Here is a 13,010-nt window from a genome sequence, read left to right as displayed (position 1 = left end):
CACAATAACTCAGGTGAGGTTTGGGGCAGAGGGAGGGAGGTCCAGAGGACAAGAGCGCCGGCCCCTCCCCAGCCAAGGGACCAGGGCCAGAAAGGGCATGTGGACCTGGGGCCAGCACCCCCCTATACAAGCTAGGAAACGGAGTGCAGGCCAAGGAGGGGGCTTGTAGGCTGTCCCGGGCCAGTCAGGGCCTGAGCTCAGCCCAGGGCCCACACCTCAGGCTGCTACATCTGGGGAGGTGGATGAGAGCCCTTTCTAGGATGCACATTCCTGCTTCCTCCCTTTGCCTCTCTCTGGCAACATGCCCTTCTAGGAATGTTTCTTCTTCAGTCTCCTCATAATGTCCTGTCCTCCTCTGATAGGTACTCTCTGCTTTCCCGTCACCAGAACCACCACTTTCCAGGCTGACTCCATTCCCCTCCCCTCGCCTCCTCCAGTCGCACCAGCCTTGGCCATATGGTTACTAACTGCCCCCTCACCCAGCCCCTGGTAGCAGTAGCCTTGTCCCAGCTGGACACTCCCTGCTGGAGACCAATGCCCACCAGCTAAAGTGAAGTCCGAATCCCCCAGAAACAGAAACCTGAAGCCACATCACCCCAGATTCCCACCACGGTGCATGGAGTAGGGGGTATCAGACTCAGAACGCCACTTTCTTTCCACCTGTGGCCAGGAGGGAGATGGTTTCTCTAGCCAGCCTTTGTCAGCACCAAGGACGTCCATGTGACCACGAAGGGCTTCTTGTGCCTGCCCCACCCCCCTAGACCACAGCCAAGTGATGCCCAGACTGACCTTTCCCACCAGGCCTGGGCCACAGGCAGGACCCAACCTCCGAGGATCACCCACTATTTCTCTCCCACTGGGCATGGCTCAGGAGGACTTCCTAGACAAAGTCTGAAATCCATGAGAGGATACAACAGGCTCAGGACTTGGAAACAGAGGACTGCTTCTTCAACTTCTGTGTGCAAACAAATCTGTGATGAAGACGCCAGCTCTCCCACCTCCAGAGGCTCAGGGCTGGGGAGTGCCTGGGAAGCTGTATTTCTAACAAGTCTGATGAGAGATTCTCATAGAGAAGGGCCCCAAGGACTAGGTTATTGAGAACCACCACACAAATAACGGTATAAGTATCTGATGCTCTGCAGGCTACATAGTCCAAACACAAAGGGATGTCTGAGAGAAGTCACCATCCAGAGACAGCGTCAGCGGGTCGGGCTTCCCCAGCTAACACTGGCTCTCATTCTTCATTTACATGTGTTTTGACTGAACACCCCTCTGCACATCAACCATAGCAATGACATGACACAGAACCAACGTGGACGGTGCACAACTGTGCTCCCCGTTGTCTCTGTAGTAATCAAAGGCGTGACACAAAATAAGTCATTTCCCTGGCTTCTCAGGCCAGTCCCGATGCTAGCTCCCTAAGATCCTATGCTTCAAGCCCGCACTTCGCCCCCACACAGGTTATGACCCAGTTGCAGTCTCAGGGTGCCCTGACCCTGCCACGTCCCCCCCAATCATTACCACCCTGCATTCCCTCACCTGCCACATCTGCCCCTCCCGCCCCTTGTCTAGCCACATCCTCCCTAGTCCTCAGACTCATGCCCTTCTCTGGGAGGCCTCTCCTGACCTGCATCCTGAATCCTTGGGCTTGGAGCCCCTCCCAGGGCTCCCTCATGGACATGCCCCCCAGTGAGATCTGTCCCCACAGTAAGCTCTGATGAGACCCAGCCTCCTGCTCTTTGTATCTCCAGGGCCTGGCTGGGGTCTGGCTCAGTGAGGAGCAGCTCATGGCACTGGTTTGAGCTGATGCACAGGAACTGAAGCAGCTACACGTACCCTGGAATGAGCGGGTGCACAAGTCACCCACCGTTCACAGATGACAGGAGAGCGCTCAGAAATCCACACTACCCACAGCTCAGTCACGAAAACACCAACACCAGACTCTCTGGGCCTGAAGAAGTTTCACTGGCTTCCGAATGGGGGATGACTGTCCTCCAGATAATCCTCCTCTCCACACACAGCTACTACCCCTCCCACACTCGCACAGATGTAACCAGGGACCCTCCCAGGAGGAAGCCCATTCTCTCCCCGGGAAAGCACTCAAGGAATTCGACTTGGGAGCTGGGAAGTGTTGGGGAACTTCTCCTGAAAGAACCATTATCCTCCAGGAACCATCCCCACGGACTGTACTGACTGTTGGAAAATCCAAGTCCGGTCAGGGGAGGAGGAGAGGAGGACAGGGATGGGTGTGGTCCAAGGGGAAGACGAAGGTTTCAAAATCCCATGAAGCCTTTCAAGGTCATGGGTCAAGACAAATGCTTGTGGGTCCCACTCTCAGTTTTCTCATCCGCAAGATGTAGGTGATGGTTGTTACAAGGGTCAAATGACATAACGGGCGGAAAGCACTTTGTCAACTGAAAATAAGCTATATTTCTTGAGGCCTAAGTATTTCTAAAAAGGAGGCTACAGGGGCCACTGGCTCAGTAATAAGAGGAAGTGGTATGTGTGCAAAGACAAACCTGCTAGACTCCCACCGGGGTTATGCGGTGCAGAGGCAGACAGAGTCCTCACACTGGGGATACTGAGGGCGTAAGTAAGGAGTGCCCCCTCCTCTCTCAGCTTCAGGGTTCTGGTGAACAGGATCCAGGAAATCCCACAGCCCTTTCCATCAACATCATGCTTGCTGACTGGACAATAGGGCAGAGCAAGAGGGGCAGCTTACTCAAAGTGTGGGTCATAAGCATCATCTCTGTGCTAATTAAATACTCAGCTTCCTGGGCCCAATCCCAGATGAGCTTGGTCAGAAATGTTGGGAATGGAGCCTGAGAACTGTTATTTGTAACAAGCTCCTCAAGTGATTCCTACATAAATTTAAGAAGCACAAGCACTGGAATACTGGAAAAGCTGTGCTGTCAGAAAGACCTGGGTCAAATTCCAGTACCACTACATAGCAGCTGTGTGGCCCTGGGCAAGAGACTTAACCTCTCTGAATCTCTGTTTATTCACTTTTAAAATAAGTATGAAGCACAACCAGTGTTGCTGGTAGGGTGAGAGGTACTCAAAGGCAGGAAAGGGCATTCACGGTCTTCATCTGAGCTATCCTACCTATTCTACTGTGACCCCCATCTTTTAGGATAACAGTGCACCACTGAGAGCACAAGGGGTTTCCTAGAGACCTTCACAGGGGATAGAGACTGGGCAAGGTTAATGTCCTCCAACTCAGGGCCCACATTAACCATTACACCAGGAATCAAGCAAGGCAAACAGGAGAGAAAGATGGGCTCAGCTTGGGATGGCGGCCAGGACCATCTGCCTTCCTGAGAGGTGTGACCTTGAGGTGGGCTCCAATACTAAATACAGCTCCAAGCTGGATTTGCAGACAAGCAGTTCTCTTGGATATAAAGGAAGAAGAGATGGCAGGCATCCTGGACAGGCCCAGCCTGAAGGTCTAAAACTCTGGGGAGGTGCAGAGAGAGAGAAGGAGCAGGAGCAGCCCAGCAGAAGGAACTTCCCGGTACTAACTGTGGGTACGGCTCAAAAATCCCTCAAAGCCTCAGTCTTTCCATCTGGAAACTGGGATCAGTTTTAAGAAAATGAAACAGTCAGCTATAGGATGGTGCCCAGCTGGGTGGCCTGCTCACAGCTCACATCAAGGAATGGACACTGCTGATATTACTCCTGTCTTTTCATCTGATCTTTGCTGGGCATGTCAGAAGTAGGTGGCAGTTTCACTCCGTCGTCCCAAGACTAGCTGTTCTCCAAGACAGAGCTTTAAACTCCTGTGCTGGCTGTTAGAGTTATTAAACATCCTGGCCCACAAGGGCTAGCCAAAGACTGAAGCAGAGACTTCAGGTCAGGGCATCTGGGAATAATTTCCCTCCTTTCTGCTTATAAAAAAGGCGGGAGCGGCTGGGAATGAGGACGCCCAGCAGCGGCTGAATTCCAGCCCTGGGATCACGCTGGTTGGGACGCAGGGTCTGAGTGAGGATCAGGGACAGGGTACGTCCCCCCGGCCACGCGCCCCGGCATCTAGCGTTTCCTGCTCTCCGCACCCCGGTTGCAATGCCCTCGCTCAGTCCCAGGCCCCTCGAGGGCTGCCAGACTCTCTGTCCCGAGTTCACTGCTCTCCCATCACCCTAAACCAGTGCCACTCACACCGCGCCCAACACTAAGTTCTCGGAGCGCCCGGCCCTGCGTGGACCAGGCCCGCTCAGCTCACCTGCTGAACACGAGACAACCCAGGTGGTTGATCTCGTGGTCCGAGCGGTGGCGGCTGTAGTCCTCCCACAGGTCCTTGAAGGCCGTGACGGCCAGGATGAACAGCACGGGCGCCAGCGTCAGGCCAGGCTGGAAGGCGTTCACCGCCGGCACAAAGTTGAGCATCGCGATGAAGACGAAGTACACGTTGGCCACGCGGTGGAACTGCTCGAACAGGTTCTTGGGCAGGAAGGATAGCAGAGTGTACTTGGTGGTCTTGAGCCGGTTGTCGGCCAGGTGCTGGGCGCCCCCGCACTGCCGCCTCCGCGCGCCCTTGGCCGCTCCTGCCGCGGTGTCCTCAGCACCCGGTGGCGGCATCAGGTTGGAGCGCACCGTGCGCTTCCTGCCCTCCCGGCGCCGCCGTCGCCGCCACCGCCACCGCCGCCCCGGGGGCGCGGGCTCCTCGGCCGCCGCCGGCTCCCGCTCCATAGCCGCGTGTCCCTGCGCCGGCTCCTCCTCCGCTCGCGCCCGCCCGCGCCAGCCTCCTAGACGATCATCGCCCGCGGCCGGGTGCGGCGGCTCGAACTCCCCGCCTGCGGGACGCACGGAGACGGCGGTCAGCGCGCGCCCGCCCGGCCCACCCTTCGCCCAGCCGCCTGTCCGCAGTCGGGGCAGGGCGCAGGCTGGGCCGCCGCACCGAGCCCCGGTACTCGCGCCTGCCCAGGCCGTTTCCGCCGCGGCGGCTCCCGGCCCCGCCCCGCGCCGCGCCCGGCGGGGACACTGCGGAGAGCGGGAAGCAGAAAGAGCCGGGGCTGGAAACTTTAGAGCAGTTTAGTTTCCTTTCCTTGAAGCATCAGTTTGGTGTCAGAACAGAGCAAAGGCACCCCGCTCTTGGTAGGGGAAAGGACGCTGAGAAGTGTGAGAGAAGAGGCCCCGCCGTCCCTGGGCAGCCCTGCCTCCAGCGCCCTGCAAGGGGACTAGTCTCTGGGGACCCTGGGTCAGGAGTCTCCTCCAGGAATCAACTAGCATCAAAATCCAAATGAGCCATGGAATACCAGTGCTCCAATTTTTAAATCTTATTTACCGAGGACAACTGCTTCTGGGGAGACTCAAGAAGTCTCGAGTCTGGGTCGCCTCCACCCCTTTCCCTCCCTTGACCAGACTGCACCCACTTTCAGATTCACTTCTTGGGTGAACTAGACTTGTTCCTTTCCGTGACCATCACTGCCTTCCTTACTTCCCTAAATAGGACTTTTTTTTTTCTTAATTGAAAGGAGGCATTTCGCTGTAGCAAAGGCAGGCTCTGGTTTGCAGCTATTTCCGTCTCTCTTCCTCTCTGGTCAACCCTGAGGGCCAAAATACTCCTGTGTGCTGTAGTTCTGTGGTGGCCTCTATGGTGCAGACAGCGACAAGGAACTGAGGAAGGTTGTTGGGGGATTCAGGGGAATCAGAGAGGGGAGTGTGTGAAAGGTGGGCAGTGAGAGAAGACTATGCTGGTACTGGGGAGTCCCCACTTCTGCAGTAAGACTCTCCCCCAGAGGTACCACGGCTGGGACAGGGCGGTAGGAGCACAGAGATGAGATGCAGGGATTTCTTGCCAAGGAGTCCACGGCTAAGGATTTGGGTGAGAGGTGCACTTTTGGGTACTGCCTGTCTGGATTTGGAGAGCTGTTGGCCTCCTCCTCCTTCAGACCAGCCCTGTTTCTCTTCCTGCTGTTAGGACACTCTTATCAATCTCCCAAGAGACCACTTCAGTAGCCTCTACTGGCCTTGGGTTCTTCCCTCTGGCACCTGCTCGCAAGTCGCTTCCCCAGTTTTGCTGGAATCACTTACCTTTTCCCCCTACCCTCTCTCAGGATACTCCTCACCTCCTGTACCCTGGCTTACACCCCATCCAGCCACCAGGGTCTCACATTTCTACAGGGAGCCTTGCCACACACCACAATATCTACCAGAATCCAGCACAAGGAGGGTAGAGAAGGTACTAAGGGTAGTACTGGTACTAAAAAAAGAATCCATGCCATATATCAAGCTGCCCCCCAAACTCCCACTGCCATTCCCTAGGGGTACAATATTGATGTGTCGAGGACCAGATCAAAGTTTGGCTAAGGTATCTACATTTTCAGAGAAAGAAATCAGATCTCACAGTGGACCAATGACATCTGAAACTAAGTATTAACAACAAATGAAGGACCATAAGTTCTCTGGTTTCCAGTGACTAAGACCACATGGATCCACATTTTCCTTCATCATCTGACTCAGAGAGGGCTTGGCGTCTGCTGGTTCCCTCCGTTTCCACAGATGCCTCCTGTCCCTACAGGTACCCCCAAGGTTGGGCCAAAGCCTCCGGGGTGGGTCTCCCTGCCTCCTAGTCTCCTCGCTTCAGCCAGACCACATGTTGCCAGAGTGGTTACTTGACCTACCTGACCCTTCCTTTCATTCCTTACCCTGGAGTTTACTGTTTACAAAGTCAAATGCTGAGTCCTCAAGCGGAGGTCCTTTGAGGCCCTCGGGGGAACTGGCATCAAATTGCTGATTTAACTCCGCCTCTCTGGACTCCCTGCCCAGCCACAGGGCAAGAAGACAGGCCTTCTCAGAAGGGCCTTGTTTGTTCCCATCTACATTCCACTCTAAGATTCCAAGGCTCCGTGAGTCACACTGCTCCTTAATTCTGGAATCTTTGCCCACTTGCTCTTCACCAATCCGAATTCAGTATTTCCACTAAGGCCTCGCTCAACTTGATTCCTGGAAGTTCCCATGCTGCGGGATCTATTGAACCTCGTGGAATTACTTTTGTTCTGAGGGGTATGCAGTGGTGTGTAAACCTCCCTTAGATTGTTCCACAGGGGTTTTGAGCTTGAATGTCTTCTGCCAGCTAAACTCTCAAACTCATCTGTCCAGGCCAGATCAAGGCTTGGATGGACTCCGGGCTGGCTCTCTGGACAAGTAAGCCCTAACAAGGCCCTGCTGCTGGGCCCTAGGCAAGTCACTTTCATTGTTCTCATTCAGGGAATATTTGTTCATCACCTACTGTGTGCCCAGCACTGTTCTAGGCACTGGGATCACAGCAGAGAATTGCCAATGATGACAGATATTCTCCTGGATATAACATCCTAGTAGGAAGAGGCAGTGTGATGTGATTTATAATAAGAATATATATTTGGTCTTCATCCTTTTCCTGGCACAGAGTTCCTAAAACTCTTGGAATTTCCTGAGTGATGAGAGTAATAAAGATGTCTTGATGTTCATAACAAATCCCTTTCAACCACAGCTGAGTTTATCTCAGTGAGGTGACTTTTGGAAAGGACCTAAGGATGCTACTGATTACCAGGGGAACCAACCATGTGATTAGAAGTCTGGAACTTTCTGTTGTACCCCTTGACCTCCTGGGAGAGGAGAGGGGCTGGAGGTTGAATCAATCTTCAATGGCCAATGATTTAATCAGCCATGCCTATGTAATGAAGCCTCTATAAAAACTCAAAAAGACAGGGTTCAGAGAGTTTCAGGGTCGGTAAACATGTGGAGACATTGGGAGAGTGTTGCCTGGAGAGCACGTGGAAGTTCCGGGTTCTTTCCCCATACCTTGCCCTATTCATCTCTTCCATCTGGCTGTTCCTAAGTTATATCTTTTTAAAATAAACTGATGATCTAGTAATTAAAATGGTTCTCTGAATTCTGTGAGTTGCTCTGGCAAATTAATCCAACCCAAGGAGGGGGTCATGGGAACCCCCGATCTATAAACTGTTGGTCAAAAGCACAGGTGACAAGCTGGACTTGTGATTGGTGCCTGAAGTAGGAGCAGTCTTGTGGGAATGAGCCTTTAACCTGTGGAATCTGTTACTATCCCAGATAGATAGATGGTGTCAGCCTTGAGTTGAATTGCAGGAGACTCAGCTGGTATTGGAGAATTGCTTGGTGTGGGAAAAACCCTCCTACTCACATTGGAATGGGAGTCCCATAACATAGGCAGCAACTAAACAAGAGAGCTGGGAACATGCCCAGTCCCTGTTCTCAGGAATGCTGTTCTCCTGAGGGATTCCCACAAGGAGGGCACAGGAAGTGGAAAGGCGCAGGAAACCTGTGGGGAAGGGTATGCTCACCTACTGTAGTGGGGGCTGTGGGAGGAACCTTCCTAGGCAGACCTGAGCAGAGGCCTAAGGAAACAAGCCTTGCAGACCAGACATCTGGAGGAAGAAACAGCAAGTGCAGGAAACTGTGAGGCTCCAGGCACAGCCAGATGGGCTGGTGACTAGAGCCAAGTGAGTGAGCAGAGGTGTAACCAGGAGTGGGCTCATGTAGAGCCTGGAGGATCACCATGAGGATTTTGGCTTTTAGCTGAGTGAGAAAGGGAGCCTTGGAAGGTTTTGAGCAGAGGCGTCATGTGACTGGACTCAGGTTTTTCAAAGATCATCCAGCTGCTGTGTACAAAGAATGCAGAGGGGTGAGTTCAGCAGCAGGGAGACAGTAAGGAGCCATGGCAGTGATCCTGGAGAGAGCAGATGCTGGTTCAGGCCAGAGTGGCCATGGTGAAGGGTAGGATATGGCCTACTTAAAGCAAGCAGGATCTGCTATTGGACTGAGTGTGGGGTATAAAAGAAGGAATAGAGTTGAGTCTGGCCTGAGCAGCTGAAAACTTGAGTTGCTGGGGCAGGAACAGTAGGAGGGGCAGGCCTGGAGGTGGTCACCAGACCTCAGGAGTGGAAGTCCAAAAGGCAGGGGTGCACACATCTGAGCTCAGTCAGGAGGCCCAACCAGAGATGTCAGTCTAGGGTTACACAGTGGGTCTGGGTAGAGGAGAACATGGCTGGGATTGGGAGGGGGGCAGAGGCACCAGCATTCAAGACTTTACCCACCTGTGGAAGGGACAGGCATCCGGATTTGCTTCAAGTGCAACAGGAAGCTGTGTACTGCCTCAAGCAGAGACATGAGATGAGAGGATCTGATTTTCCCTTTTAAAAGATGGAAGATGGATTTGGGGCCCAGTAAAAGCCAGTGAGGCAATGAATTAGGAGGTGACCTAGATCGGGCAGTGGCTAGACAGAGTGGGACAACTGGAAATATGTCTTCCAGGTGGAGTCAACATGATTGGCCAACAGGCTGGATGTTTGCATGAGGAAAAGAGGTGAATCAAGAGTCACACTCAAGAGATTAGTTAGGGGGAACAGAATATGCCGCCCCAAAATATGCCACTTTGGCATATTGATTATTTTGAATTAAAGTTACTTGAGAAATAGCGAGTGCAAGAAGGATACTCTGGCCCTTCTTGGTCACTCTGAGAACAGGAAATACATCTCCCATGTGAAAGGTACCTTCCCTTTATGAGGAGGGTGGAAGGCATCTTTATCATCAGAAATAGAGGATTTAGGGCCAAGAAGGCTTGTTCTTTCTTCACTAATTTACTACCCAAGCCCAAACCCCTTTGTCTTGTCAATTCTTCACAAATTTGTTGTTTCTTTGTCTAAAAGGTATAAAAGCTTCCTGCTTTGGTCACTTCTTTGAGTCTCCTATTTTTATGGGGCTCCACATGAGTATGAAATTAAATTTGTTTTATTTCTATTAGTCTGTCTTATGTCAATTTAATTATTAGGCCAGCCAAAGAACCTAGAAGGGAAGAAGGGAGAGTTTTTCTGCCCCTACAGGGAAGAACAGGTTTGAGGAAGAAAACACGAAGCTAGTATAAGCCATATTAAGTTTGAGGTGACTGTTCAACGTCAAATCAATGTCAAGAGGCAGTGGCACAGTGAACTCTTCACATTATAGGAGAGGCCAGCACCAGAGATACAGATCTGGGCAACGTCAGGAGGGACCTGTGACGTAGAGCTGTGTGATGACAAGATCGTACCAACAGATAGAGCGTAAATAGAGTGCGTAGAAGAGACACTGGACATTACTTTCTCACTGAAAAATGTAGGGAATTGGATGAGGCAGTCATGAAGACTGCTTCCGGCTTTCACGTACCAAGAATCGGCACCTTAGATGGCGTGATGCTTGCTTAATAAATACTGATGGAATCAGTAGGAGTCACAATCCACAACGTTTTAACCTGGCAGCATTTGTTCAATATTTGCTCTTGTGATTGTCTCTAACTGAAAAAAGCAAAAAAGGCATAAGAGATTCTGAAATTTGTAATGTGCAAAGTTAGGCACAGAAGCTGTCCATTAATTGACAAGGCCTTGACATTCATTCAGAAATTATTGAAGTATAGAGTCATGAAAATTAGATTGATTGGCAATTTGATTAATTGGCTAATGAGCCAATGAGCTGATTCCATGATAATGTCCCAAATCACAGAAATGCCAAATTTCAAAGACTTAAATAAAAATTTCTATTTTAGGAAGCCTGTCTGAGCACAATTGTTTTCCTTTTCTCCAAACTAAATTCCCTTTAAAAAGACAAGTGATATTTTTTTTAAAAGGATACATGTATAGTTGTGCCGGGAAACTGGGGAAAATCTCTTCAGTAGACGAAATAAGATTCTTCAGAAGATAGAGAGGGACATCTGAGAGATATAAGGCAGAGGAAAGTGGATTGATGAGGAAGTCTAATACATGTAAGGACATACATTTTAGAGTTAAGTAGGCAAGGACGCTTTAAAAAAAAGTGAGTTTTCCAAACAGATCCCTGGAAAGCCCCAAACGTGAGACAGCAGGTCTGGGAGCAGAGCTGTTTTGGGGCATCTGGGCAGAGAATGCCGTCGATAATTCACTGCATCCAGGAAAGTGTGTCACTGTAGACCACATGCTTTGACAAGTCGCTCTCATTGCTGGCTGCACCTTAGGGTTCCCTGGTGAGTTTCAAAGGCCTCGCCGGAGCCCACGTCTTGCTCCAGATCAACTGTATATGGGTGACTTTAATGTGCAGGCAGGGTCAGGAACCTCCAGGCAACTACATCTGCAACTACAGGCATGAACCTATAATACAGTCAGGAGCCATGAGGTGTTTGAGAAGAACCAGTAGCATGAAAGCAAGAAGGCAAACTCTGCAGAGGCAAGTCATTCCTCTCTGAGAATACAGAGCTAATGCAGAACACAGAAAATAACACTAAAAACCACTATTATCCTTAAAAAGATCCAAAGGCCAGCCCACCCATAACATTGCCGTGGAAAAGAAAGAGACGAGGGACAGTAAAGAATTCTTGGGAGTAAAAGACAGTGTAGGCTACATATTTTTTAAAAACACAATACACAACAATGTGAATGTACTAGGTGTCACTGACCTGTACACCCAAAATGGTTAAGATGGTAAATTTTATATTATGTGTATTTCATCATAATTCAAAAAAACATAATAAAGGGTCAAAATTTGTCATACAGATGATCAAATTGAGGAATTCTTTCAGAATGCAGGGCATAAAGATGAAGAAATTAAAATAACAGAGAAGTGGCTAAAAACGTGGATGATGGATCCAGAAAATTCCCTCACATATCTGCTTGTGCTAATTGCAGACAAGGTAAATTGGATCAACACTTCAGAGAACATCTAGAAAAGATGGGCAAAACATTAGCAGAAAATCTGTTTGAAAGCATCAGAGAGCTAACAGAGAGCAAAGCTAATGAGGCCAAGACACAGAAGAAGGAGGAAACCAGAGGGCAGAGTCCATCTCCTGGGACAGGACTTTCCAGGCCCCTCTTCCTATGAGGCCCATCCTGTGTTCTCGCTCTGTCCGACTTCGCATCTGATGTGCCATAGGCTTGTTTGTGGGCCGTCCCTTCTGCACGACTAGACCTGAGCTCCACCAGGCGGGGCTCAGCATCTGCAGGTTCACCCTTTCAAACAGTCCCTGGGGGCTAGGAGAGCGCAGCAATGGGTGGCCTCTTACTAGGTATTCAATGTATAAATACTCACCTTTGTTACGTGATGGAAAAATATCAGCACCATTCCACAGGAACCAGATTTTGATATAGGTTTCTACATTAGTCAAATTGACATTCAACTCTCTTGGCAATTAAATGCATGTGCAGACATGCAAGAATACAGAGAGAGAACCACATATGCCGGTTTTCTGAAAGAAAAAGATTTACCTTGCTGTCCGTGGTATTATATTTACATAGTGAATATAAAATGCCTTTATATACTAGTGTTCTTTTTCTACTTTCTATAGTTAGGCAATATAAATTAGCATAAGTGATTCAGGAATAAGAAAACATTTTGAATAGATTAATAAGCCCCAGAAGATCTTGAAAGGGTCTTCAGAAATTCATCCTCCAAAAGCACCCAATGAAGAACATTGGACAAATTCTGTTGAAACTTCAAAATAGTTTATTCCTTTATTTTGTTTATAATATGGTGTAGAAAGATACTGAGACTTTCTCAATTAGTCCTAAAAGGCTGGCAAAACCTGTATTAAAACCAGAGAGTGGAATTGCAGAGGAACCATTTATAGTTTATTGATATCTATTACCCTATAGTAATATTTATAGTCATAAATATGAGAAAAGAAAAAGGCACAATTTATCACTGTTTGCAACATCACAGCTTTTATCTAGGAAAGTGGTTGGTAATACAGCTAACTGCAAGATACAGACGTACAAGTAAGAGCCAATTAGAAAATGTAATGGATCAACAAAAGAATTTCATTTTTAGAATAATATAAAATACCTAACGAAACGCAATAAAAAACCAGTTCGGGATGTATGTAAATAATCATCACAAAAACCAACAATAGCAGAAGTAACATTTGACCTTTCCAGAGCATGCAACACCTGCCAGACACATGCTGCTCATTTTATAAGCATCATCTCCATCCTCTTGGCCCTTCCATGAGGTGGAAGAATTTTTATCTCAATATTACAGATGAGGAATATGTGATTTCA

General features: G+C 49.6%; 1 protein-coding gene across 1 annotated transcript in view; it reads right to left on the bottom strand.

Moving 5' to 3' along the window:
- Positions 1 to 4,905, bottom strand: part of ATP10A (ATPase phospholipid transporting 10A (putative)) — a 176,718-nt gene extending 171,813 nt beyond the window's left edge. The window contains 1 exon segment of the mRNA XM_046654707.1: positions 4,220 to 4,905. Within this exon segment, the coding sequence (XP_046510663.1) occupies positions 4,220 to 4,686 (467 nt within the window). The 5' untranslated portion in view covers positions 4,687 to 4,905.
- Between the last annotated feature and the right edge of the window lie 8,105 nt (positions 4,906 to 13,010).

Source organism: Equus quagga, chromosome 2, assembly GCF_021613505.1.
Source record: "Equus quagga isolate Etosha38 chromosome 2, UCLA_HA_Equagga_1.0, whole genome shotgun sequence".
NCBI classification, from domain to species: Eukaryota; Metazoa; Chordata; class Mammalia; order Perissodactyla; family Equidae; genus Equus; species Equus quagga.
This window is presented reverse-complemented; position numbering and strand designations above follow the sequence as displayed.